Below are 27,611 nucleotides of genomic sequence, written 5' to 3' on the forward strand. Positions count from 1 at the left end.
CCAGCCACCACCGCAATCGTTCTGGAGGGGAGAGCCAGAAATAGTAGCCCAAGGTGAGGGAAGGGGGGGGGGGAAACGTCCGCCCTTCCCCGCTGCTCTGCCCAATGCTCCTCTCCACTGCGCTGCTTCCCTCCAGCTGTGGGGACACCTGGCTACATATGCTGGGGCCACTATACACCTGGCTACATATACTGGGGCCACTATACACCTGCCTACATATACTGGGGCCACTATACACCTGGCTACATATACTGGGGCCACTATACACCTGGCTACATATGCTGGGGCCACTATACACCTGGCTACATATACTGGGGCCACTATACACCTGGCTACATATACTGGGGACAACTACATACATGGCTATACTGGGGCCACTATACAACTGGCTACATATACTGTGGACACCTATACACCTGGCTATACTGTGGACACCTATAGACCTGGCTACCTGTTCTGGGGACATCTATACACCTGGCCACCTATTCTGGGAATATCTATACACCTGGCCACCTATTCTGGGAATATCTATACACCTGGCCACCTATTCTGAGGACATCTATACACCTGGCTACCTATTCTGGTTACATCTCTACATCTGGCCACCTATTCTGGGGACAACTATACACATGACTACTTATACTGGGGACACCTATAGACCTGGCTAGCTATACTGGGGGTACCTATTTTGGGGGAACTGCTGTCAGCTCTGTATTTATGGGGAACCGATGATGCCAGATTACCAGGGCCGGCCCGCCCATGAGGCGGGGTGAAACTTTTGCCTCAGGCGGCACTTCTGGGGGGGGCGGCACCCACCCGTCCATGTGTGTGGGGGGCCGCCCGAGCTGGAGGGGATAGCGGGCAGGAAGGGGGTATTGGGCCTAGCGGCGGGGAGGGGGGTCGGACCCCCCCTCCCTCGCCTGGGTCCCCCGTCCTCCGCTCCCCTCCAGCTTTAAAAAGGTCCGTGCTGTGGCTGCAGCTCTTCGTAAGAGGCAACGGGCGGGGATTACTCACCTCTTTCTCGTTCCAGGCCAGCGTGCGCTCCACTGACGTCGCTTCCTGCTACGCCTCAGGAAGTGACGTCAGTGGAGCGCACGCTGGCCTGGAACGAGGAAGAGGTGAGTAATTCCCGCCCGTTGCCTCTTACGAATAGCTGCAGCCACAGCACGGACCTTTTTAAAGCTAGAGGGGAGCGGAGGACGGGGGACCCAGGCGAGGGAGGGGGGGGGGGTCCGACCCCCCTCCCCGCCGCTAGGCCCAATACCCCCTTCCTGCCCGCTATCCCCTCCAGCTCGGGCGGCCCCCAACAACAACGGCTTGGGGGGGGGGGAGGGCGGCGGCGATTTCTTTGAAAATTGCCTCAGGCGGCAAAAAGTCTAGGGCCGGGCCTGCAGATTACGTGTATTTTGGGGAACCTCTGCCAGATTTTGTATGTTCGTGAACCACTGCTGACAGATTACATGTATTTTGGGTGTTACGTGTATTTTGGGTGATCCACTGACAGGTTTTGCGTATTTTGGTGAACTGCTTCCAGATTATGTGTATGTTGGGGGAACTGCTGCTGCCAGATTGTCTATTTTGGGGTAACCACTGCCATAGTATCTGTATTTTGGAGGAACCTCTGCCAGATTATGTGTATTTTTGGTGAAATGCTGTCAGACTACATCTACTTTTTGGGGATACACTACGACAGAGCTCAAACTTCTCCTGGCAGACCTTTTATACCACTGCTAAGGACATGTATATTTGGCCCCACCCATGACCATGCCCACGCTATGCTTAACCAAACCCATTTTTTGGCGCGGCGCAGAGATTTTTAGGGTGAGTCCACTCCCCTCTTTTTCAAGGACTACACCCCTGATCAGGATGATACCATTTATTGGCTAACTTAAACGAATAGAAGCCTGCAAGCTTTACACTGTAGAGACTTCGTCGAGGTACATTTCCATTACATGCGTTACGATGCGGCACACCACGGGTGTCCTGAAACCATTGCACGGCAGTGGTATAGTTTGTATTGCGTTCAGGTTATGCGGAGCGGTGTACACTGATCCAATAATCTGCAGCATGCTTCATATTCTCGCAGGGCTGCATCTGCGTCCCATCTCCTCTAATCACTTCTGCATTGGGAGATGCGGAACTGATGCGGCGAGGTGGCCGCCTTAGCATCACTTCTATGGTGGAACAGGGCCCTAAATGTTGTTGTATAAGCTTTACATTAATTTTTTTTTTTCCTTGATACAATGATTATACATTTTACAATCAGGGTAACCGATTTTCCCTATTCTTTCCACAGTTCCACTGTCTACTCACCTAAAATTGAGGAGGGACCATAGGAGGCTGAAGGCAATGGTGAGGCGGCATCAGAGAGGAGTGCCGGTCCGGGACTTCCGTATCCTGAAGCAGCAGGTCCTGGAGCTGCGCGAAAAATCGGCCAAGCAGGACGAGCTTATTGCCAATTTAATAGGCACCGGGGGCAGGCGTGATGCCTAACTATTATTTTTTTTGTGGTTTTTTTTGTGGGGGTGGGGGGGGGGGGTATTTTTGTTGGACCATTGTAGCCCCTGACACACTCTAATGAGTTGTGGTTCACCATGAGCTTGCTGGTTAATTTGTACCTACGGTAGCTGTACTGCAGCAACTACCTACCTACCTGCCTAATCTATACTGCAGCACCTACCAACCTACCTACCTAATCTATACTGCAGTGCCTACCTACCTACCTAATCTATACTGCAGCACCTACCTATCTACCTAATCTATACTGCAGCACCTACCTATCTACCTTATCTATACTGCAGCACCTACCTACGGTAGCTGTACTGCAGCAACTACCTACCTACCTGCCTAATCTATACTGCAGCACCTACCTACCTAATCTTTACTGCAGAACCTACCTACCTAATCTACAGTAGTGTGAAAAACTATTTGCCCCCTTCCTGATTTCTTATTCTTTTGCATGTTTGTCACACTTAAATGTTTCTGCTAATTGAAAACCGTTAACTATTAGTCAAAGATAACATAATTGAACACAAAATGCAGTTTAAAATGATGGTTTTTATGATTTATTGAGAAAAAAAACTCAAAACCTACATGGCCCTGTGTGAAAAAGAAATTGCCCCCTGAACCTAATAGCTGGTTGTGCCACCCTTAGCAGCAATAACTGCAATCAAGCGTTTGCGATAACTTGCAACGAGTCTTTTACAGCGCTCTGGAGGAATTTTGGCCCACTCATCTTTGCAGAATTGTTGTAATTCAGCTTTATTTGAGGGTTTACTAGCATGAACCGCCTTTTTAGGGTCATGCCACAACATCTCAATAGGATTCAGGTCAGGACTTTGACTAGGCAACTCCAAAGTCTTCATTATGTTTTTCTTCAGCCATTCAGAGGTGGATTTGATGGTGTGTTTTGGGTCATGTCCTGCTGCAGCACCCAAGATCGCTTCAGCTTGAGTTGACAAACAGATGGCCGGACATTCTCCTTCATGATTTTTTGGTAGACAGTAGAATTCATGGTTCCATCTAGAACAGCAAGCCTTCCAGGTCCTGAAGCAGCAAAACAACCCCAGACCATCACACTACTACCACCATATTTCACTGTTGGTATGATGTTATTTTACTTAAATGCTGTGTTACTTCTACGCCAGATGTAAAGGGACACCCAGCTTCCAAAAAGTTCAACTTTTGTCTCGTCGGTCCACAAGGTATTTTCCCAAAAGTCTTGACAATCATTGAGATGTTTTTTTAGCAAAATTGAGACGAGCCCTAATGTTCTTTTTGCTTAACAGTGGTTTGCTCCTTGGATATCTGCCATGCAGGCCATTTTTGCCCAGTCTCTTTCTTATGGTGGACTCATGAACACTGACCTAATAGTTAACGGTTTTTGATGAGCAGAACCATTTAAATGTGACAAACATGCAAAATAATAAGAAATCAGGAAGGGGGCAAATAGTTTTTCACACCACTGTATACTGCAGCACCTACCTATGGTAGCTGTACTGCAGCACCTACCTACCTAATGTATACTGCTGCACCTACCTACCTAATCTATACTGCAGCTCCTACCTACCATACCCTACTCCATAGAGCCAAATTAATCCATGCCATGCACTGAGGATCAAACAATCTGAAACAGTATGTATGCATGTTGGATTATTCTGGCTCTGTACAAATTAACATGCTGACACATCATTGCATTCCAGCGGTTCTAGAGGTGTGTTTATCTCCTAAGGGTGACAATGAATAATTTGCATATATTCAGCAGTGATGCACTGGGAGACATCTCAAGCTCACTCCAACCTGAATCATCGCAAATTATTTCTGTTTTAAGAAAGCAAACTGTTGTTTTTTGTTATATAATGTTTATATACACAGCACATGTAGCTGCAAACAGCTATTTACCTTAAAAAATGTTTTTATTTTTTGAAAAAAGAAAAAAAATTTGCACCTTGCAAAACAAAAAAATAAATATTTTTTTTGATTTAAAACAGTATACGTTTCTGTTTTTTGGTTATATTATCTCTCATACTGACACAATGCGTTGGAGTGGACTAAATAATTGCAACAGAAATGCAGTGACATTGTTAGAACAATGCATTTCTGAAACATATTTTATCGCTTATTTAGGGCCCGTTCAGATTGCACGCGTTTCCAGCCGCGTTTTGGAAACACGTGCGGGAGGCCAACACGCACGACATCATACAGTGCATAGAGTTCACTGTCTGATGTTCACACTGCATGCGTTCCGGACCTGTGCGGTCCGGGAACGCATGCTGCATGCAGATTTTGTGAAAACGCGCGGCTGTCCCATTTGCTTTTCAGTGATGGGATCAGCCACGCAACGCACACAAACACGTATGGCGTGCGTTCGTACGCGTTTTGTTCCGCACGCATGGCCATCCGCATTTGTGTTCTGAACGGGCCCTTAGTTGTAGGTGTTACATTGCTTGTGATGCAATCCCAACATTTTTTTAAATCAACAATGTCCGAGACAAAGCACCAGTGTAAAAAAAATTAAAAAAAAAAACATGTATGAACAATATATGTAGCAATAATTTATTGCTCCCCCCAGTAGTTCATAGGTAGCCAGACCTCTCCCCTTCCCCCCAGAAATTCATAGGTAACCAGACCTGAACCCCTTCCACCCTCCCCCCTGAAAATCATAGGTAACCAGACCTGAACCCCTTCCACCCTCCCCCCAGAAATTCATAGGTAACCAGACCTGAACCCCTTCCACCCTCCCCCCAGAAATTCATAGGTAACCAGACCTGAACCCCTTCCACCCTCCCCCCAGAAATTCATAGGTAACCAGACCTGAACCCCTTCCACCCTCCCCCCTGTAAATCATAGGTAACCAGACCTGAACCCCTTCCACCCTCCCCCCAGAAATTCATAGGTAACCAGACCTGAACCCCTTCCACCCTCCCCCCTGTAAATCATAGGTAACCAGACCTGAACCCCTTCCACCCTCCCCCCAGAAATTCATAGGTAACCAGACCTGAACCCCTTCCACCCTCCCCCCTGTAAATCATAGTTAACCAGACCTGAACCCCTTCCACCCTCCCCCCAGAAATTCATAGGTAACCAGACCTGAACCCCTTCCACCCTCCCCCCTGTAAATCATAGGTAACCAGACCTGAACCCCTTCCACCCTCCCCCCAGAAATTCATAGGTAACCAGACCTGAACCCCTTCCACCCTCCCCCCAGAAATTCATAGGTAACCAGACCTGAACCCCTTCCACCCTCCCCCCTGAAAATCATAGGTAACCAGACCTGAACCCCTTCCACCCTCCCCCCAGAAATTCATAGGTAACCAGACCTGAACCCCTTCCACCCTCCCCCCTGTAAATCATAGGTAACCAGACCAGAACCCCTTCCACCCTCCCCCCAGAAATTCATAGGTAACTAGACCTGAACCCCTTCCACCCTCCCCCCAGAAATTCATAGGTAACCAGACCTGAACCCCTTCCACCCTCCCCCCAGTAAATCATAGGTAACCAGACCTGAACCCCTTCCACCCTCCCCCCTGTAAATCATAGGTAACCAGACCTGAACCCCTTCCACCCTCCCCCCAGAAATTCATAGGTAACCAGACCTGAACCCCTTCCACCCTCCCCCCAGAAATTCATAGGTAACCAGACCTGAACCCCTTCCACCCTCCCCCCTGTAAATCATAGGTAACCAGACCTGAACCCCTTTCACCCTCCCCCCAGAAATTCTGTTTCAGTTTATTTTATTTTTTTTGGGAGTGCTCCCTGACAGTGGGAACACTGCTATCTATAATCTAAAGAAGGTGGTAAATTCTAATAAAAAGTGTGGAGTACCCTAACGGTGGGGACACCCAAACATATTAAACAGGAACAGGTGAGTATTTTTTTTTTTTTTTTTTTGAGGAGTGCTCCCTGACAGTGGGAACACTGCTATCTATAATCAAAAGAAGGTGGTAAATTCTAATAAAAAGTGTGGAGTACCCTAACGGTGGGGACACCCAAACAAATTGAACAGGAACCGGTGATTTTTTTTTTTTTTTTTTTTTTGAGGAGTGCTCCCTGACAGTGGGAACACAGCTATCTATAATTAAAAGAAGGTGGTAAATTATTTTAAAAAGTGCGATGCACCCTAACGTTGGGGACACCAAGAAACTGAACAAGAAAAGGTGATTTTTTTTTTACATCAGCAGAAGCCATTTTGGTGGCAGGTAGTAGGCAAAGTCCTAGCTTGTGGCCCTGAGAGGAGCAGCGGCTCAGTCATATAGTAAGTTGACCATCACCCTCAGTAAGCCCAAGCCATTTTGGTGGCAGGTAGTAGGCAAAGTCCTAGCTTGTGGCCCTGAGAGGAGCAGAGGCTCAGTCATATAGTAAGTTGACCATCACCCTCAGTAAGCCCAAGCCCTTTTGGTGGCAGGTAGTAGGCAAAGTCCTAGCTTGTGGCCCTGAGAGGAGCAGTGGCTCAGTCATATAGTAAGTTGACCATCACCCTCAGTAAGCCCAAGCCCTTTTGGTGGCAGGTAGTAGGCAAAGTCCTAGCTTGTGGCCCTGAGAGGAGCAGTGGCTCAGTCATATAGTAAGTTGACCATCACCCTCAGTAAGCCCAAGACATTTTGGTGGCAGGTAGTAGGCAAAGTCCTAGCTTGTGGCCCTGAGAGGAGCAGCGGCTCAGTCATATAGTAAGTTGACCATCACCCTCAGTAAGCCCAAGACATTTTGGTGCAGGTAGTAGGCAAAGTCCTAGCTTGTGGCCCTGAGAGGAGCAGCGGCTCAGTCATATAGTAAGTTGACCATCACCCTCAGTAAGCCCAAGCCATTTTGGTGGCAGGTAGTAGGCAAAGTCCTAGCTTGTGGCCCTGAGAGGAGCAGCGGCTCAGTCATATAGTAAGTTGACCATCACCCTCAGTAAGCCCAAGCCATTTTGGTGGCAGGTAGTAGGTAAAGTCCTAGCTTGTGGCCCTGAGAGGAGCAGCGGCTCAGTCATATAGTAAGTTGACCATCACCCTCAGTAAGCCCAAGCCATTTTGGTGGCAGGTAGTAGGCAAAGTCCTAGCTTGTGGCCCTGAGAGGAGCAGCGGCTCAGTCATATAGTAAGTTGACCATCACCCTCAGTAAGCCCAAGCCATTTTGGTGGCAGGTAGTAGGCAAAGTCCTAGCTTGTGGCCCTGAGAGGAGCAGCGGCTCAGTCATATAGTAAGTTGACCATCACCCTCAGTCAGCCCAAGACATTTTGGTGGCAGGTAGTAGGCAAAGTCACCGGAAAGGTGGAAGACCAATAAACAAAACAGCAGCAACATCAGGGACAACAGTAAACATAGCAGGACATAGCAGTGCTCCATGAGGGTAGGAACACTGAAATACTTTTGCAGCAGGAGCAGAAAAAAATGAAATTGTGCAGTGCACTGTAACGGTGTGAGCAACGATATCAATAAAAGGTTTTTTTTTTTTTGGGGGGGGGGGGGGGGGGTTTTAACCATAGAGCTCCATAAAAGTGGGAAGACTGCTGTACCTTTGAATCAAATTGTGCAGTGCACAATAATGTTGGGAACACAACTGAACATTAAATATTTAATGTTATCTTATAGACACATAGGTATATCAGAGGGAGTTGAAAGCGATCTCATTCAGTTTCTGTCTCTGAGGGCAGGGGCTGAGTATTCACCATCAATCCAGGACTGATTCATTTTTAAGAAGGTCAGTCTGTTCACTGAATCTGTAGACAAACAGGATCGCTTTTCAGTAACCACCCCACCTGCCGCACTGAATGCACGCTCAGAAATGACGCTGGAAGCCGGGCATGCCAGAAGTTGAAGCGCATACTGCGCCAGCTCGGGACAGGTTTCCAGTCTGGCGGACCAAAATTCCATAGGGTCCTCTGTGCGCATACTGTCAGATGCACCAAGTGACCTCATGTAATCACTGACCATGCGGCTCACCCGCTGGTGAAAACTTCCTTCTACTGTTCTTGTTGTTATTGTTGGACGCTCAGAGAAGTAAAAGTTTCTCATTGCTCCAAAAAGGTCTCCAGGAAGAATGGGTCTGCTAGGCTCAGCTACTTGCTGGGTGCGATGAGTGGGGATAGCTGTGATCTCAGACTGTGGAAAGGCCTCCTGCACATGACGTATTAGGGCCTGCTGCAGCTCACGCATCCTCTCCTCCTGCCGGCTTGCTGGAATGAACTGACCCAGTTTCCCCTTGCATCGAGGGTCTAAAAGGGCGGCCAACCAGTAGTCATCCCTCTCCTTAATGTTTTGGATCCGGGGATCTCTGCGTAAGCATTTCAACATATGAACAGCCATAAGGAAGAGATGAGCCTGCGCCTCCAAATCATCCGGTCTGCTCAACACATCAAAATCCTCTGACTGCTGCTGCTGCTCGTCCTGCCTTCCAATGTCTACCCACCCATGAACCACAGATGCCGCACTGGCCTGCTCTCCCTCCTCACAATGGTCAGGCACCTCAAGTAAGTCCCGCGTGAAAGTAAGCTCCTCCTCCTCCTCCTCCTCCTCATGTGCCTGAGTCTGGGTGGCTTGGAGCAAGCTTTGATGTTCAAGCTCATCAAGCGCATCCTCCCCAGCTGCCATCAGGCTACTCAGACTCTCGTCCAGCATGTACACGAGAGGGATCACTTCGCTGATACAGACTTGTGCCCCACTTACGAATGTTGTAGCCTGATCGAATGGGGACAAGACACGGCAGACTTGATACATCAGCCGCCACTCTTCCTGGGTGAATCGGGCAGGTGCGCCCTGGGTGCCATGTCCTCCTCGGAGGTACTCTGCAACCGCCTTTTTCTGCTCGCACAACCTATTCAGCATGCGAAGTGTGGAGTTCCACCGTGTTGCACTGTCTGCAATGAGCCTATGGGGGGGCAGGCCATGTTTCTCCTGCAATTTAGACAGCGAATCTTTGGCATTTGAAGAATAACGTAACTTCGATACAACTCTTCTTGCATGCTGCACCACATCACTCAAACCTGGGTAGGTGCGTAAAAAGCGCTGCACCACCAGGTTGAGTATGTGGGCAAAACATGGCACATGGGGGATGTTGCCCTGATTCAGGGCGGCAATCAGATTTGCTGCGTTGTCACATACAACATGACCAGCCTGGAGTCTTCTTGGGGTCAGCCACTTCTGCACCTGTCCGTTGATAATGGCCAGGACATTTGGTGCAGTAAGTCTCTGCTGCTCAACGCTGACTAAACCCAGAACCGCCTGACAGCGTCGATGTACCACTCTGCTGTGGCCAGTCCCACGGGCACGCTTACTGGGGGCCTCAGCTGTAGCGGTTGCGACATGACTAGAGGCAAGTGTGGAACTGTTCCCCTTGACACCACGGGGCGGCGCAACCAGCTCATTGGCCGCCCCAGGACTGGAACCCTCCTGTTGACATTGGAGGGTGACCCAATGTGCCGTAAAGGACATATAACGTCCCTGGCCATGACTGCTGGTCCAGCAATCCGTCGTGAGATGTACCCTGTTGCCTACAGAATAGTCAAGGGACAGGGTCACATTATCCACAGTGTGGCGATACAGATCAGGTATTGCTGTCCTAGCAAAATAATGGCGGCTGGGGATCCGCCATTCTGGTATGCCAAACCTCAGCAGCTCGCGAATGGCTGTACCCTCCTCTACAAGACTGTAGGGCAATAACTGCTGGACCATAGCCTGTGACAGCAGCCCATTCAACCTCCGGATCCTGCTGTGATGGGAAGGCAGTGGCTTTGTCGACCTTATCGACTCAGTAATTAAGGGCTGGGTGCTGTGAGCCACTGACGAGAAACGTGCAATTGAGGTAGCTGACATGTGGCCTCTACTGCCAGACTGTGTTGCGGAGTGAAGGCAGGGGGAAGGGGTGCCGATGTCAGAACCTGAATGGGAAGAAGGATGGGGCACTGTGCGGGGTATTTTACCCATTGCTTCCTGAACAAGCTGATTTTCTCTCTTATGCTTTTTTATGTGGGAGAGTGGACCACCTGTGCCCGCTCTTGACAAGTCCTTCCCTAAACGCACTTTATGACCACAAATGTTGCATATGACAATGTGGGGATCAGATTCATCAACGGTAAAGTACTTCCAAACTGGGGCTTTCTTAGATGATTTTTTAACTGTTTTTTCAGTCTCAGGCACAACAATTTGGGAGAGGGTGCTTTCAGATGCAGGCTCAGCCTGTGGCTGCTGCCTCGTTTGAAAAAGCCTACCAGAGGAGCCACTGCTTCCACTAGGTCTCACGGTATGCTGATGCAGCCTCTGCGGCTCTGATTCATCTGAGCTGGCATCATCATGATGTTCAGGCGGGTCATAGTCCCTATCCAGATCATCGTCACTACATCCCTTATAAGAACCCAGCTCATCATCATCAGGATAATTGGGAGAAAGAAGGTTGGAAGAGCCCTCATCCTGGATGTTATGTTCTCCCATTGAGGACTGAGACTGATCGCGGGCATGGTACAAGTTGTCATCATGATCATCACCCGCCAATCCCTCATCGATAACATTCTGAGGTTCATTAAAAAAATTCTGGGCATCAGACTCTAGGTTTATGTCGGACTGCGAAAGAGCTTTGTCCACAAGGTCTGCAATATGTGCAGTATATGGAAGTGAAGGCTCATTTTGGATGTTGGTGGCAGATCTTTGAGCAGGCATGGGTGTGCTGCTGGTACTCAGGGGAGGACTGGGACCTTTTGGCCTGGGGGGACAACACAAACTAGAGGCCCGTTTCACGGCATCCCCAGCCCAAAGCCATATCTTTCTTGTGTGCAAATCTTCAAATTGTGATGACTAACAGCCCCAGCCACACACACACACACACACACACACACTATGTACCTGATGCCTAACCCCATTTCTCCGCACAATCTACCTGTCTGTGTCTGATGCCTAACCTTAAAGGAGTTATCAGGCTTTTTTTTTTTTTAATGAAAATAAGTGCTACTTACCCAGGGCTCGTCCAGCCCCAAGCTCCCAGCATGTCCCTTGCCGCAGCTCTGCAGTCAGCTGTTCACTGCCGCTGCCTCCCAGCCCCCGGCGATGACGTCAGGCCAACTGCGCCTGTGCAAGCGGCGCTGTCAATCACCGCCACATGGACCAGAGCGTACTTTGCAGACGCAGAACTACTGCGCCTGCGCAGTACACTCCGGTCCAAGTGGCGGTGATTGACAGTGCTGCTCGCACAGGCGCAGTACAGGCCGACATCCAGGTCGGACTGGTGCTATCGCCAAGGACTGGGAGGCAGCGGCAGCGAATGGCTGACTGCAGAGCTGCGGCGAGGGACATGCTGGGAGCGTGGGGCTGGAGGAAGCCCCGGGTAAGTAGCATTTATTTCATTAAAAATGCCTGATAACTCCTTTAAACAACCCCCCCCCCCCCACACACACACACACACACACACACAAACCTACCTACCTGGTGATGCCTAACCCCACTCCTGCCCACCCACCATACAAACTACTTGTCTGACACCTACTCCCCCCCCCTCCAACTACCTGTTTGACAGTGCCTAACTGCCTGCCTCCCCCCTCCCCTGCCGCCAATCACACCACAAGAAGAAAAAACATTTCCCCTCAGGCCAGGGTCAGAATGGGGATGATTATCACACAAAAAAAAACTCAGAGGGCACTGGCCTGGGCAGAGAATTGAATTTGACAGCAGTAGCAGGCAGGCAGCAAAGTGTGAGTAACTCAGTGACAAGAAGGAAGAAGAAGTACAGAAACAAAATTTATAAAAAACACCTTCTCCTCTGGCAACCTGGACCCGACCTCCTCTATCCTCCTGTCTCCTCAGTCCTACACCTCCTCCTCCTCCACAGCAGCAAGCAGCTATAGGTGGCATCTCCAACTCCCAGCCCCAAGAGTGTCCGACTCCTCCAGCCAGGACAGCCAGCCAGCCACTCGTAGCCGCAGCTCCAGGCCCCCAGCCCCCCCAGCACAGAAAGCTGAAGAGTGAGACAGCTCACTCCGACGACACCTCAGGCACAGCAGCACAGGGGAGGACTGTGTCCGACTCCTCCAGCCAGCCAGCCACTCGTAGCCACAGCTCCAGGCCCCCAGCCCCCCCAGCACAGAAAGCTGAAGAGTGAGACAGCTCACTCCGACGACACCTCAGGCACAGCAGCACAGGGAAGGACTGTGTCCGACTCCTCCAGCCAGCCACTCGTAGCCACAGCTCCAGGCCCCCAGCCCCCCCAGCCCAGAAAGCTGAAGAGTGAGACAGCTCACTCCGACGACACCTCAGGCACAGCAGCACAGGGGAGGACTGTGTCCGACTCCTCCAGCCAGCCACTCGTAGCCACAGCTCCAGGCCCCCAGCCCCCCCCAGCACAGAAAGCTGAAGAGTGAGACAGCTCACTCCGATGACAGCAGCACGTTGCGGGCGGCAATGGCTCCAGGGGGGGTGCGGAGTCAAGCAGTTTCAACCCACCTGGCCGGAGAGGACCTAAGCTATTTGTGTCCTTGTGCCGCTCACATCCACCGCAGGCGCAGCCACGCACAAGGGCACACCACGGCCGGCCGCCTCAGCCCCTTCTTTGATTGGATACTTCAACTTGCCGGGAAATATCGCGCGAGGTTGCGATCCCCACTGCGAACCTGTCACCTGTGGTATGTCTGCGGCCGCTGCGTATAGCAGCGGCCAGCCCTAATTACTTAAGATTCGGGCAGCCCGGGGGGCAATTGCCCCCCGTCCCCCTGGGCCAGTCCTCCCCTGCTGGTACTGCTGCTACTCTCCAGGGCCTGAAGATTGGGGGACTGAGAACCGCTATCTCTCGTCACAAACTCCACAATATCAGCAGCCTGGCTCTCCCTAATGGGGCGTCGTGGGCCCTTCATCATCATAGAATCGCGCGTAAGGTTGTAGACTTTTTTTGGAGTTACATCTTCACTCCTCACTGTGCCTGTTGAGGATTGGCCACTACCTCGCACTGATTGTCCACTACCAACTGACTGTCCCCTGCCAGTTTTGGACTGACCCCTGCCGGGTACAGTGCATCCCCTGCTTGGTGCAGAGCGTCCCCTTCCTGCTGTGAAATAGGGATGTACTTTTTGGGTTGCTGGTTCTTGATCACTGCCTGTCAAGGTGTCAAACAAACATCTTTTTGCAGTGGGTTCAATTCCTCGGCCACGGGCACGGCCTGCTCCACCTCTGCCAGACATTGTAGGGAATATGTTCAGCAAGTGCCAAACGTTATTGTTTTATTGAAATGTAGGGGAAAGTGACAAATGATAAACGTATAAAATAAAATAAAAATAAATCAAATTAAAATTTCAATGTAATGAGGGAGGAGAGGACTGGAGAGCTAGTCCAAATTATATATCAATTGCTTTTGGACAACGCACTTGAAATAAATCCCCCCACAAAAAAAATGAAAATAAAATTCAATCAAATCAAATAATTAAAATGATAAAAAAAAACAAAAAAAACAAATACAATTCACTCTCAGCACACGATCCCTGAATCTAACTGATTTCACTCTATTACATATCACAGGCCCTCTCTTGTCTCTACAATCTACACGCTTTCACTGTAAAATCACAAGCCCTATAATCAGTTTTCCCTGCCTCTAACACTAAACAACAGAATTCTAACCCTAAACAAAGCCCTAACTACAATAATCAACTTCCTAACACAGGCTTACAATCACACAGATCAAAGATCTAAGAAAATGCAATAGAATTGCACTTAATATGGATGTGTAAAACTGTATCACTCTCTGTCTCACTCCTTCTCCTCAGAAAGTGAAAGCAACCCACAAAGAACACAGATCATGGCTGACAGCTTATATACTGAAGGGCGGGAGAAGATACTATTGGTTGCTTAGGATGTAGCTCCCAAACAAACTTGATAACTGATTGGCTACTCTTAGAGAAGGGGAGTTGTGCCTACGAAATTACGCGTAAAATTACGCGTAATTCGCCGTAAAATTACGCATACCTACGCTATTACGGTAGGCGGCGTAATTACAATACCGCTTTACGGCTTACGCGTACATACTTACGCGTAAGACGTAAATTACGCGTAGCACTTACGCGTAAAATAACGGTAAATTACGGTGCGTAATTACGCGCACTGACAGAATCTGGCTAAGTGTGGATCCCCAGCTCCTGCTGGTTCTAGCACACTGTCGGATCTGACTATGGGTCTGAGTGCTAACACGTAGCATATGCAACAGCAGACGAGGAACAACTGACAGGCCTGTTCTATATATACTGGGAGCGCTCCTAAGCACCGCCCCAGTCACTCAGCCAATCAGGATCAGTGCTGGAGTCAGCTGACCGGCTGATCAGCTGACTCCCCTTCTGCTTGCATAAAGATCCTGTCTGTGCGCGCGCGTAGACCTCAGTCTATGTGCGACTGAAGGAGCAGGCAAAGTTCCACCATGCAACCATGCGACAAAAGCCGCTGGCTGAGACGTGGAGACAGCCGCCATGCCACTCGGCGCTGCGGCGGCTTCCTCCTCATTCCCACAATCTCAAGCATAATTCCATCATGTATCCGCGCGGCGGAAACCGCCGGCTGAGACGCGGAGATAGCCGCCATGCCACTCTCTGATGCAGCGGCATCTCCGCAATCCCTTACATTCAGACAGCGAAAGGAAAAAAGGAACACAGCATAGTTATTTGTGTGCTAGGCACTGTACATCCACATGTCTATCTCACCATGTCACATGTCACCTCGGGTATCCTTTAAAAAGGAACTTTAACCAAGAATTGAAGTTCATTCCAATCAGTAGGCTATACCCCCTTTCCCACAAGAAATATTTACCTTTTCTCGAAAATATATCATCAGGGGGGTCTGTATGGTTAATATTTTCGTGAAACCCCTTCCACAACCCCTCCCACCAAGGTCCTGAAAGTTTGCTATCTGTGAACCTTGTTGCATTGTGGGAAATAACAGCTTTTTACAGCTGCTAACCAAGCAGTATCTCCCTCCGTGCATAGAACTCTAAGTAATGAACATTTCTTACAGATCACCTGGCAGATGTCACCAGCACCAACATTTCAGAAGGTAAATCAGGGAGAGGAAAGATTTTACAATGAGCAAACACTGACTTAATAATCTATAAATAAATATTTTGAAAAAAAAAATAAGCAATTTTATTTATTATGTTATTTTCACTACAGTTCCTCTTAATCCTTTAGGGCTCATTTACACTAAGGGTGTTTTTGCCCTTTTTTCAAGCGCAGGCGATTTTCAAAATTGCTTGTGCAATGATTCCCTATGAGAGAGTTCACAGCTGAGCAATTTGTTTCCGATCCGCTCAGCAAAACGGTGCCTGTACCATTTGTGAGGCTATTTTGCCTCAATGGAAGGTATAGGAAAAACGCAAATGCTCACAAAATCGCTTTGTGCATCAATTGTGTGAGCGTTTTTAAGAATAAATACAATGGCCCTAATTCTGGTAGGGTTATCAAACAAATTACCTCATGTGAGGTAATTTACCTCATGAGGTAATGACATTTAGCAATTCTGGTAGGTTTTAGTCATGTTTTACCTCATGAGGTAAATTAGCAGGTATTTCATGAGGTAATTTACAGAAAATAGCTATTCTCATGGAAATTTGGGGGCATATTAGCACATAATTTACCGATCAGTTTAAGACCTGCCTGTACCTGAAGGTAAAGTCAATTTGTATGCATTTTTCAGTTTTTAGAGGAGTTCCTATTGCTGTTTTAGTTTCATTCCTATTCAGGCTGTGTAATAGAAAAGAATAGTAGAAATAAAACTCCAAATATTTACAGGATTTTTGTTATAAGGTATGCCTATAAATATACCTTTCATAGGTTGCTGCATAATCAAATACACCTTCCCTCAAAAAAAAAAAAAAAAAACTATCTTCCAAAGACTACCCTAACTTATGGAAGACAATTAAAGACTACTATCATTTATTTACTGCATGCTTACTGCTGAAATACCTCATGTTTTACCTCACTTTATGCAGAATTGCTAGAAAAAGAGGAAAATACCTCATGAGGTATGTTACCTACAAAAAATATTTACCTCACAGAGCTACCAGAATTGAGGCCATTGTATTTATTATTTTCCAGGTCAAAGAGCTCACTTTTTCAGGAAGTGAATTACAAAGCCGCTCTGGAAGAAAAGCGCTTTTACCAGAAATGCAGCGCGCAGTGGAGCGCCGATAGGGGAAAAAACCCATCAAAACGTTTGCATTTTCGATTTTAGGTGTGAATGAGGCCTTACACTATCCAGTTTAGCCAAATCCAGAGCTCATTTATAGTAAGTTTATAATAAAGGACATTTTAATATAAAATGCTACTATTTTTTATTTATTTATTTATTTACTTTTTTTGTAAGGAAATAAGTCTGTCATCAATGAACATTTAATGCATATAGCTTCTCTAGGGGAAATACATCACAAGCCATGCAATTATTTTGGTCTGAAAAAAAATTATTTTTACATTTATGTGATTTTCTTGTTTTCCTTTCTTTTATTTTAGCTAAACATATTTATTATGACATTTTATAAACAGGCATGTAACCACTAGAGGGCACCTCTTTGTATATATTTGTATGTACTGTAGTAGCAACCATAGTCATTGACTATGTATGGAGCGATGCCATTTGACTTTGGCTTTAGACCCCCCAAATCCCGGGGGGCAATCTGGCCGGCGCTTCCTGAAAGAGGCAGAGCTTTCAGCTGCAGCTCTGCCTCTACTGATGTCAATCGTAGCGGATCGCCGCTTCTCCCGCCCCTCTCACTTTTCCCCTCACAGAGAGGGGCGGGGGAGAGGCGGAGATCCACACGGAGGAGAGGCAGAGCTACAGCAGAAAGCTCTGCCTCTCAGGGCAGCACAATCCATGACCAAGTTGGTTGTGGATGTTTGCCCCGGGTTTTGGGGGGTCTGAAGCGCTTGTTTTGCGGCGGGAATGCGATGCCATTTGACTTTGGTGGTTATTTTTGAAGTGATATTTTGCCATCAGTTAAAGAGAGACTGAAGCAAACAAAAATTGCTACTTTTACCTGCTAGTTCGCTTCAGTACTCTCATTAGATGTAAACCGCTGCATCCTCGCCACAAAACGAGGGCTTTAGACCCCCCAAATCCCGGGGGGCAATCTGGACGGCGCTTCCTGAAAGAGGCAGAGCTTTCAGCTGCAGCTCTGCCTCTACTGATGTCAATCGCCGCGGTTTGCCGCTTCTCCCGCCCCTCTCACTTTTCCCCTCACAGAGAGGGGCGGGGGAGAGGCGGAGATCCACACGGATGAGAGGCAGAGCTACAGCAGAAAGCTCTGCCTCTCAGGGCAGCACAATCCATGACCAAGTTGGTTGTGGATGTTTGCCCCGGGATTTGGGGGGTCTGAAGCACTTGTTTTGCGGCGGGGATGCGGCGGTTTACATCTAATGAGACTTGTGAAGCAAACTAGCAGGTGAAAGTAGCAATTTTTGTTCGCTTCAGAGTCTCTTTAAAAACTTATTTGTGCCAAATAAATGTTTTGGTTCTTTTTTTTTTTTTTGCAATTGAATGTACTTAAAAAAGTACACTTTCTTTACAATCTGTAGCCAACCATACATTCAAAACACTGACTGTAAGCTGAAACTGCTTCTTTCTGTCTTCTAGACTGGAGTCTGTATCCTGTGTACAGACAGCCCAGGAATTATCTCTACCTCCATGGGTAATCACCTGAAAATAGCTGGAGGATATGGTAATTATTTTACACCTGCACTAATCAAGTGACTGATAGCAGCATGGACCCTTTCAAGTTAGCAGGCTTTGTCGGGATGGCAGTACAGCAGAGATGAATTCAGATGTAATGTGGCCCTAGGCAAGGTAGTAGATTTGGGGCCCCCTTGTGCTCTTTTTGGTAAGCTGAAGTGGAGACGTCAGACTAGAGAAGGTGGCTGCTGGGCCCCTTGTCACCCACTAGGCACAGCGCCGTTTCTTTGGCAGTGCAGGCTTGGCAACCGCCCTGGCCAAGACCAGCAAATAGAAGAAGGGGGGGCACAGGCAGAAGGACATAATCGCTAGGGAGCTAGTAACACGCGGTGCAGCCGAAAGGAAGAAGATTACCAGCACAATCACCTTCCTTCACTCCTCCTAGGTAGTGTTGGGCGAACACCTAGATGTTCGGGTTCGGGCCGAACAGGCCGAACATGGCCGCGATGTTCGGGTGTTCGAGCCGAACTCCGAACATAATGGAAGTCAATGGGGACCCGAACTTTTGTGCTTTGTAAAGCCTCCTTACATGCTACATACCCCAAATTTACAGGGTATGTGCACCTTGGGAGTGGGTACAAGAGGAAAAAATTTTTTAGCAAAAAGAGCTTATAGTTTTTGAGAAAATCGATTTTAAAGTTTCAAAGGGAAAACTGTCTTTTAAATGCGTGAAATGTCTGTTTTCTTTGCACAGGTAACATGCTTTTTGTCGGCATGCAGTCATAAATGTAATACATATAAGAGGTTCCAGGAAAAGGGACCGGTAACGCTAACCCAGCAGCAGCACACGTGATGGAACAGGAGGAGGGTGGCGCAGGAGGAGAAGGCCACGCTTTGAGACACAACAACCCAGGCCTTGCATGAGGACAAGAAGCGTGCAGATAGCAATTTGCGTTTTGTCGCCATGCAGTCATAAATGTAATACAGATGAGAGGTTCAATAAACAGGGACCGGAAACGCTAACCCATCACAGATGTTCATTGTTCATGTTACTTGGTTGGGGTCCGGGAGTGTTGCGTAGTCGTTTCCAATCCAGGATTGATTCATTTTAATTTGAGTCAGACGGTCTGCATTTTCTGTGGAGAGGCGGATACGCCGATCTGTGACGATGCCTCCGGCAGCACTAAAACAGCGTTCCGACATAACGCTGGCTGCCGGGCAAGCCAGCACCTCTATTGCGTACATTGCTAGTTTGTGCCAGGTGTCTAGCTTCGATACCCAATAGTTGAAGGGTGCAGATGGATTGTTCAACACAGCTATGCCATCTGACATGTAGTCCTTGACCATCTTCTCCAGGCGATCGGTGTTGGAGGTGGATCTGCACGCTTGCTGTTCTGTGTGCTGCTGCATGGGTGTCAGAAAATTTTCCCACTCCAAGGACACTGCCGATACCATTCCCTTTTGGGCACTAGCTGCGGCTTGTGTTGTTTGCTGCCCTCCTGGTCGTCCTGGGTTTGCGGAAGTCAGTCTGTCGGCGTACAACTGGCTAGAGGAGGGGGAGGATGTCAATCTCCTCTTTAAAGTCTCCACAAGGGCCTGCTGGTATTCTTCCATTTTGACCTGTCGGACTCTTTCTTCAAGCAGTTTTGGAACATTGTGTTTGTACCGTGGATCCAGAAGGGTATAAACCCAGTAATTGGTGTTGTCCAGAATGCGCACAATGCCTGGGTCGCGTTCAATGCAGTCCTAGGCCGAAGAGGTCATAGCCTAGGGTCACAAAAACCTGTTTATTTGGGCTATTTCAATGGTAGTGATGGTGACGTACATAAATCTCAGCCATGGCCGTTAGCAACGTCTGAATTTCACGAAATGTCTCATGCAGGTAGAAGACATATTGTTAGACTTGGATTCCAAAGATGGGGTCCCTACATCTTTGCAAACCAGAGTTACAGGGGTCCAAAATTGGTAAAATCCCCTATAGACTTTCATTGCCTCCCTATTTCACTTTCCAAAATCTCACATCTTTTCAAAGGGCAATGGCTCAGCAGTACCAAATTTTCTAGCATTGTAGGGACCCTTAGGGGGAACATGACTGGTGAGTTTCGGGCCCCTAGGCCAAAGAGGTCATAGCCTAGGGTCACAAAAACCTGTTTATTTGGGCTATTTCAATGGTAGTGATGGTGACGTACATAAATCTCAGCTATGGCCGTTAGCAACGTCTGAATTTCACGAAATGTCTCATGCAGGTAGAAGACATATTGTTAGACTTGGATTCCAAAGATGGGGTCCCTACATCTCTGCAAACTAGAGTTACAGGGGTCCAAAATTGGTAAAATCCCCTATAGACTTTCATTGCCTCCCTATTTCACTTTCCAAAATCTCACATCTTTTCAAAGGGCAATGGCTCAGCAGTACCAAATTTTCTAGCATTGTAGGGACCCTTAGGGGGAACATGACTGGTGAGTTTCGGGCCCCTAGGCCAAAGAGGTCATAGCCTAGGGTCACAAAAACCTGTTTATTTGGGCTATTTCAATGGTAGTGATGGTGACGTACATAAATCTCAGCTATGGCCGTTAGCAACGTCTGAATTTCACGAAATGTCTCATGCAGGTAGAAGACATATTGTTAGACTTGGATTCCAAAGATGGGGTCCCTACATCTCTGCAAACCAGAGTTACAGGGGTCCAAAATTGGTAAAATCCCCCATAGGCTTTCATTGGGCCTACTATTTACCGTTCCAAAATCTCACACCATTTCAAAGGGCAATGGGTCAGCAGTGGCAAAACTCACCAGTCATGATCCCCCTAAGGGTCCCTACAATGCTAGAAAATTTGGTACTGCTGAGCCATTGCCCTTTGAAAAGATGTGAGATTTTGGAAAGTGAAATAGGGAGGCAATGAAAGTCTATGGGGGATTTTACCAATTTTGGACCCCTATAACTCTGGTTTGCAGAGATGTAGGGACCCCATCTTTGGAATCCAAGTCTAACAATATGTCTTCTACCTGCATGAGACATTTCGTGAAATTCAGACGTTGCTAACGGCCATAGCTGAGATTTATGTACGTCACCATCACTACCATTGAAATAGCCCAAATAAACAGGTTTTTGTGACCCTAGGCTATGACCTCTTTGGCCTAGGGGCCCGAAACTCACCAGTCATGTTCCCCCTAAGGGTCCCTACAATGCTAGAAAATTTGGTACTGCTGAGCCATTGCCCTTTGAAAAGATGTGAGATTTTGGAAAGTGAAATAGGGAGGCAATGAAAGTCTATGGGGGATTTTACCAATGTTGGACCCCTGTAACTCTGGTTTGCAGAGATGTAGGGACCCCATCTTTGGAATCCAAGTCTAACAATATGTCTTCTACCTGCATGAGACATTTCGTGAAATTCAGACGTTGCTAACGGCCATAGCTGAGATTTATGTACGTCACCATCACTACCATTGAAATAGCCCAAATAAACAGGTTTTTGTGACCCTAGGCTATGACCTCTTTGGCCTAGGGGCCCGAAACTCACCAGTCATGTTCCCCCTAAGGGTCCCTACAATGCTAGAAAATTTGGTACTGCTGAGCCATTGCCCTTTGAAAAGATGTGAGATTTTGGAAAGTGAAATAGGGAGGCAATGAAAGTCTATGGGGGATTTTACCAATTTTGGACCCCTGTAACTCTGGTTTGCAGAGATGTAGGGACCCCATCTTTGGAATCCAAGTCTAACAATATGTCTTCTACCTGCATGAGACATTTCGTGAAATTCAGACGTTGCTAACGGCCATAGCTGAGATTTATGTACGTCACCATCACTACCATTGAAATAGCCCAAATAAACAGGTTTTTGTGACCCTAGGCTATGACCTCTTTGGCCTAGGGGCCCGAAACTCACCAGTCATGTTCCCCCTAAGGGTCCCTACAATGCTAGAAAATTTGGTACTGCTGAGCCATTGCCCTTTGAAAAGATGTGAGATTTTGGAAAGTGAAATAGGGAGGCAATGAAAGTCTATGGGGGATTTTACCAATTTTGGACCCCTGTAACTCTGGTTTGCAGAGATGTAGGGACCCCATCTTTGGAATCCAAGTCTAACAATATGTCTTCTACCTGCATGAGACATTTCGTGAAATTCAGATGTTGCTAACGGCCATAGCTGAGATTTATGTACGTCACCATCACTACCATTGAAATAGCCCAAATAAACAGGTTTTTGTGACCCTAGGCTATGACCTCTTTGGCCTAGGGGCCCGAAACTCACCAGTCATGTTCCCCCTAAGGGTCCCTACAATGCTAGAAAATTTGGTACTGCTGAGCCATTGCCCTTTGAAAAGATGTGAGATTTTGGAAAGTGAAATAGGGAGGCAATGAAAGTCTATGGGGGATTTTACCAATTTTGGACCCCTGTAACTCTGGTTTGCAGAGATGTAGGGACCCCATCTTTGGAATCCAAGTCTAACAATATGTCTTCTACCTGCATGAGACATTTCGTGAAATTCAGACGTTGCTAACGGCCATAGCTGAGATTTATGTACGTCACCATCACTACCATTGAAATAGCCCAAATAAACAGGTTTTTGTGACCCTAGGCTATGACCTCTTTGGCCTAGGGGCCCGAAACTCACCAGTCATGTTCCCCCTAAGGGTCCCTACAATGCTAGAAAATTTGGTACTGCTGAGCCATTGCCCTTTGAAAAGATGTGAGATTTTGGAAAGTGAAATAGGGAGGCAATGAAAGTCTATGGGGGATTTTACCAATTTTGGACCCCTGTAACTCTAATTTGCAGAGATGTAGTGACCCCATCTTTGGAATCCAAGTCTAACAATATGTCTTCTACCTGCATGAGACATTTCGTGAAATTCAGACGTTGCTAACGGCCATGGCTGAGATTTATGTACGTCACCATCACTACCATTGAAATAACCCAAATAAACAGGTTTTTGTGACCCTAGGCTATGACCTCTTTAGCCTAGGGGCCCGAAACTCACCAGTCATGTTCCCCCTTAAGGGTCCCTACAATGCTAGAAAATTTGCCACTGTTGATCAATTGCCCTTTGAAAAGATGTGAGATTTTGGAACTGTAAATAGGAGGCCCAATGAAAGCCTATGGGGGATTTTACCAATTTTGGACCCCTGTAACTCTGGTTTGCAGAGATGTAGGGACCCCATCTTTGGAATCCAAGTCTAACAATATGTCTTCTACCTGCATGAGACATTTCGTGAAATTCAGACGTTGCTAACGGCCATGGCTGAGATTTATGTACGTCACCATCACTACCATTGAAATAGCCCAAATAAACAGGTTTTTGTGACCCTAGGCTATGACCTCTTCGGCCTAGGACTGCATTGAACGCGACCCACGCATTGTGCGCATTCTGGACAACACCAATTACTGGGTTTATACCCTTCTGGATCCACGGTACAAACACAATGTTCCAAAACTGCTTGAAGAAAGAGTCCGACAGGTCAAAATGGAAGAATACCAGCAGGCCCTTGTGGAGACTTTAAAGAGGAGATTGACATCCTCCCCCTCCTCTAGCCAGTTGTACGCCGACAGACTGACTTCCGCAAACCCAGGACGACCAGGAGGGCAGCAAACAACACAAGCCGCAGCTAGTGCCCAAAAGGGAATGGTATCGGCAGTGTCCTTGGAGTGGGAAAATTTTCTGACACCCATGCAGCAGCACACAGAACAGCAAGCGTGCAGATCCACCTCCAACACCGATCGCCTGGAGAAGATGGTCAAGGACTACATGTCAGATGGCATAGCTGTGTTGAACAATCCATCTGCATCCTTCAACTATTGGGTATCGAAGCTAGACACCTGGCACAAACTGGCAATGTACGCAATAGAGGTGCTGGCTTGCCCGGCAGCCAGCGTTATGTCGGAACGCTGTTACAGTGCTGCCGGAGGCATTGTCACAGATCGGCGTATCCGCCTCTCCACAGAAAATGCAGACCGTCTGACTCAAATTAAAATGAATCAATCCTGGATTGGAAACGACTACGCAACACTCCCGGACCCCAACCAAGTAACATGAACAATGAACATCTGTGATGGGTTAGCGTTTCCGGTCCCTGTTTATTGAACCTCTCATCTGTATTACATTTATGACTGCATGGCGACAAAACGCAAATTGCTATCCGCACGCTTCTTGTCCTCATGCAAGGCCTGGGTTGTTGTGTCTCAAAGCGTGGCCTTCTCCTCCTGCGCCACCCTCCTCCTGTTCCATCACGTGTGCTGCTGCTGGGTTAGCGTTACCGGTCCCTTTTCCTGGAACCTCTTATATGTATTACATTTATGACTGCATGCCGACAAAAAGCATGTTACCTGTGCAAAGAAAACAGACATTTCCCGCATTTAAAAGACAGTTTTCCCTTTGAGACTTTAAAATCGATTTTCTCAAAAACTATAAGCTCTTTTTGCTAAATTTTTTTTCCTCTTGTACCCACTCCCAAGGTGCATATACCCTGTAAATTTGGGGTATGTAGCATATAAGGAGGCTTTACAAAGCACGAAAGTTCGGGTCCCCATTGACTTCCATTATGTTCGGAGTTCGGCTCGAACACCCGAACATCGCGGCCATGTTCGGCCCGAACCCGAACATCTAGATGTTCGCCCAACACTACACGTGACCCGTTCGGCCAATCACAGCGCTAGCCGAACGTTCGGGTAACGTTCGGCCATGCGCTCTTAGTTCGGCCATATGGCCGAACAGTTTGGCCGAACACCATAAGGTGTTCGGCCGAACCCGAACATCACCCGAACAGGGTGATGTTCTGCAGAACCCGAACAGTGGCGAACACTGTTCGCCCAACACTACTCCTAGGGTGCCTGCGTCAGACGTCAAGTCATCATCACGTCACCACCGTGTGATGACACCTGATGTCCTGTAGCGGTACTGCAGGCTGTCAGTGCGCCGCCCATGGAGGAGTCGACTTTCCGGGCTCTCTTTGCCTGTGTTTTCTCCTTTTCCCTGCTTCCTCCTGGATGAGCGGCTGCTAGTAAGTATGCAGATCTACTTGGGACCTATGGCTGAGTGACTGTCCCTAAAGAGTAAGGGTCCCCGAGTGCACGGGGGTGGGGGGAAGGGGTGCAATTTTTACACCCTCACCCCGGGTGCAATTTAGCCTAGGAGGGATACCCATGAAATAGCCGTTGGAGATTTGGGGGCAGGATAAAGCCGATATATGGCTCACCTTGTTCTGCACAAGTCCCGGCGGTGTTGATTACTATTCCCCCTCCAGGCCGCCATGGATAGTGGGGGAATTATACAATTCGGCTTCCAGCTATTGCTGGCGCCAAATGACAGTATTTTAAAAGTAATTTGAGCTCCGTCTTTTGACGGCGCTCAAATTACTCACTAAGCGCAGCTATAGCCGCAATTCCTATTATGACTTATGGTGGCGCCGGCTCCAAATCTTTTACTCTGTTCTAACAGCGGTCGCCCACTAGGCACCAGCCTAGGTTGCCTGGTGAATGATCAGAGGGGCTAAATGTTTGTGTGATCCGAACCAAGATATGAAATTACAAATATTGTGATATTAATCCTAGCCATTAAGTAGTTGACTGTTTATTTGAAAACAAAATGTGGAGATTTCTTTTAAAGGACAACTGTAGTGAGAGGAATATGGAGGCTGCCATGTTTATTTTCATTTAAACAATACCAGTTGCCTGACAGCCCTGGTGATCTATTTGGCTGCAGTGGTGTCTGAATCACACCAGAAACAAGCATCGGCTAATATTGTCAGATCTGACAATAATGTCAATAACACCTGATCTGCATATGCTTGCTCAGGGTCTATGACAGAGGATCAGCAGAATAGCCAGGCATCTGGTTTTGCTGAAAGCAGACCTAACTCAGAACTTCATTTCAGCTCTGAAAGATAAGCAACAGCATAATAACCTGTAAAGAAAAACATTTCTTTGCTACAGCTGATACAAATCCTGCAATAAATCTGCAGCGTGTGTACTTCTTGCTTTCATGGAAGCAGACATATTGTAAACCTGTGTTTACAAATGAGCTCTCTGCCGTGGCAGTCAGCTGACACAACGGAGTGATCAAATTACAACTTGTGCTTAGGCACAGATGAGGGGCATTAGACCGGCTAAACTCTCTAAGTACATACAGGGGGCATTTCTATATGTTTTCTTTCTGTCCTGTGCAAGAGTTCAGGTCCACTTTAAAAGGAAAGAAATATGTCAGCCTCTCTATCCCTTTCGTTACAGTTGTCCTTTAAATCCATTTATTATTATTTTGATGAAATCCCCTGATTACCGTCCTTGGGACCACCAGGGTCCATCTTATATAGCATTTAGGTCAAAAGGACAAAAAGAAAAACTGACCCAATCCAAGATGCGGACCACAGAAACAGCCAGATAAAACTGATATGCTTTTTTTTCTATATAAACTAACGAACCGGTTGGCCTAAAATGGGGCTTTAATTTGAGTGCAGTGATTTTAATTGTCTGTGTCTAACGTAACTATGCCAACATGAGATTATGAATACGGATCAAACTGTTGATGTCCACATCAAAGCTCTGGAGTTCCGTCAATGGCTTCTTTGTATGGTGCAGTGCTCTTAATTTTCGTCCCAATGTGATCTCACGGTCTCAGGGCTTCTTTTGGTCAGTTTTGTTTTTCACGTGATAGCAGAAGTTGCAGGAATAGCAGAATGATATCCCTGAAGATCAGCTTAAATTAAGCACACACATACGATAATTGTCACCAAACAGCAGACTAGTCTGCAAATGCAGCATGGGAGAAGGCAAGCCAATTGGGATACAATGTGTAGTGAGTGAAGGTACGTATTAGGAACAATGTACAAGAGATGGGTCCGCACACAGAGTTCAGGGCACAATATGTTATTTATTGTCCCAATGCACACATATACAGTATATTATCGTCCAACGACGATCATTTCAGGGCCTATAATAGGTCCCCTTTGTCAAGGCATACACAGACAAAATATATGATGCTTTGACAAAGCGGACCTATTATAGGCCCCCGAAACGACCGTCGGTTGGACGATAATATACTGTATACGTCTGCATTGGGATAATAAATAACATATTGTGTCCTGAAGTCTGTGCGTTTCATGGGACCTGCCTTGGGTCAATATAAGACAGGGTCTGAGCTATGTATCTCAATTTCAGAGCGCTCTGACAAGGAGATAGACAGCTCAGACACGGCCTGTATTGACCTGATGAAGCAGGCAAGTTCTGTGAAACGCAATGTCTTTTTATTGATGTCTAACAATAAAACTCTTACCTCTCATCATGAGGTAAGACTGTTCCTATTACGTACCTTTACTCACTACACATTGTTTCACAATCGGGGTGCCTCCTCCCATCTTGCATTGTCTCCTCCCATATTGAGTAAAATGTATCAGATAAATCCAAACTAGCTGAAAACATTTTCTCTATAAGCAGGATGACATCTAGTGTTGGGCGAACAGTGTTCGCCACTGTTCGGGTTCTGCAGAACATCACCCTGTTCGGGTGATGTTCGAGTTCGGCCGAGCACCTG

At 47.4% G+C, this 27,611-nt stretch overlaps 1 protein-coding gene across 1 annotated transcript in view; it reads left to right on the forward strand.

The window, feature by feature from the left end:
* Window positions 1-2,349: 2,349 nt before the first annotated feature.
* Window positions 2,350-27,611, forward strand: part of LOC137547474 (uncharacterized) — a 29,307-nt gene continuing 4,045 nt past the window's right edge. The window contains exons 1-2 of the mRNA XM_068271072.1: window positions 2,350-2,482; window positions 27,239-27,366. Of these exons, the coding sequence (XP_068127173.1) occupies window positions 2,350-2,482; window positions 27,239-27,366 (261 nt within the window). The remainder of the gene's footprint in view (window positions 2,483-27,238; window positions 27,367-27,611) is intronic.

This window comes from Hyperolius riggenbachi, chromosome 2 (assembly GCF_040937935.1).
Source record: "Hyperolius riggenbachi isolate aHypRig1 chromosome 2, aHypRig1.pri, whole genome shotgun sequence".
Taxonomy (NCBI): domain Eukaryota; kingdom Metazoa; phylum Chordata; class Amphibia; order Anura; family Hyperoliidae; genus Hyperolius; species Hyperolius riggenbachi.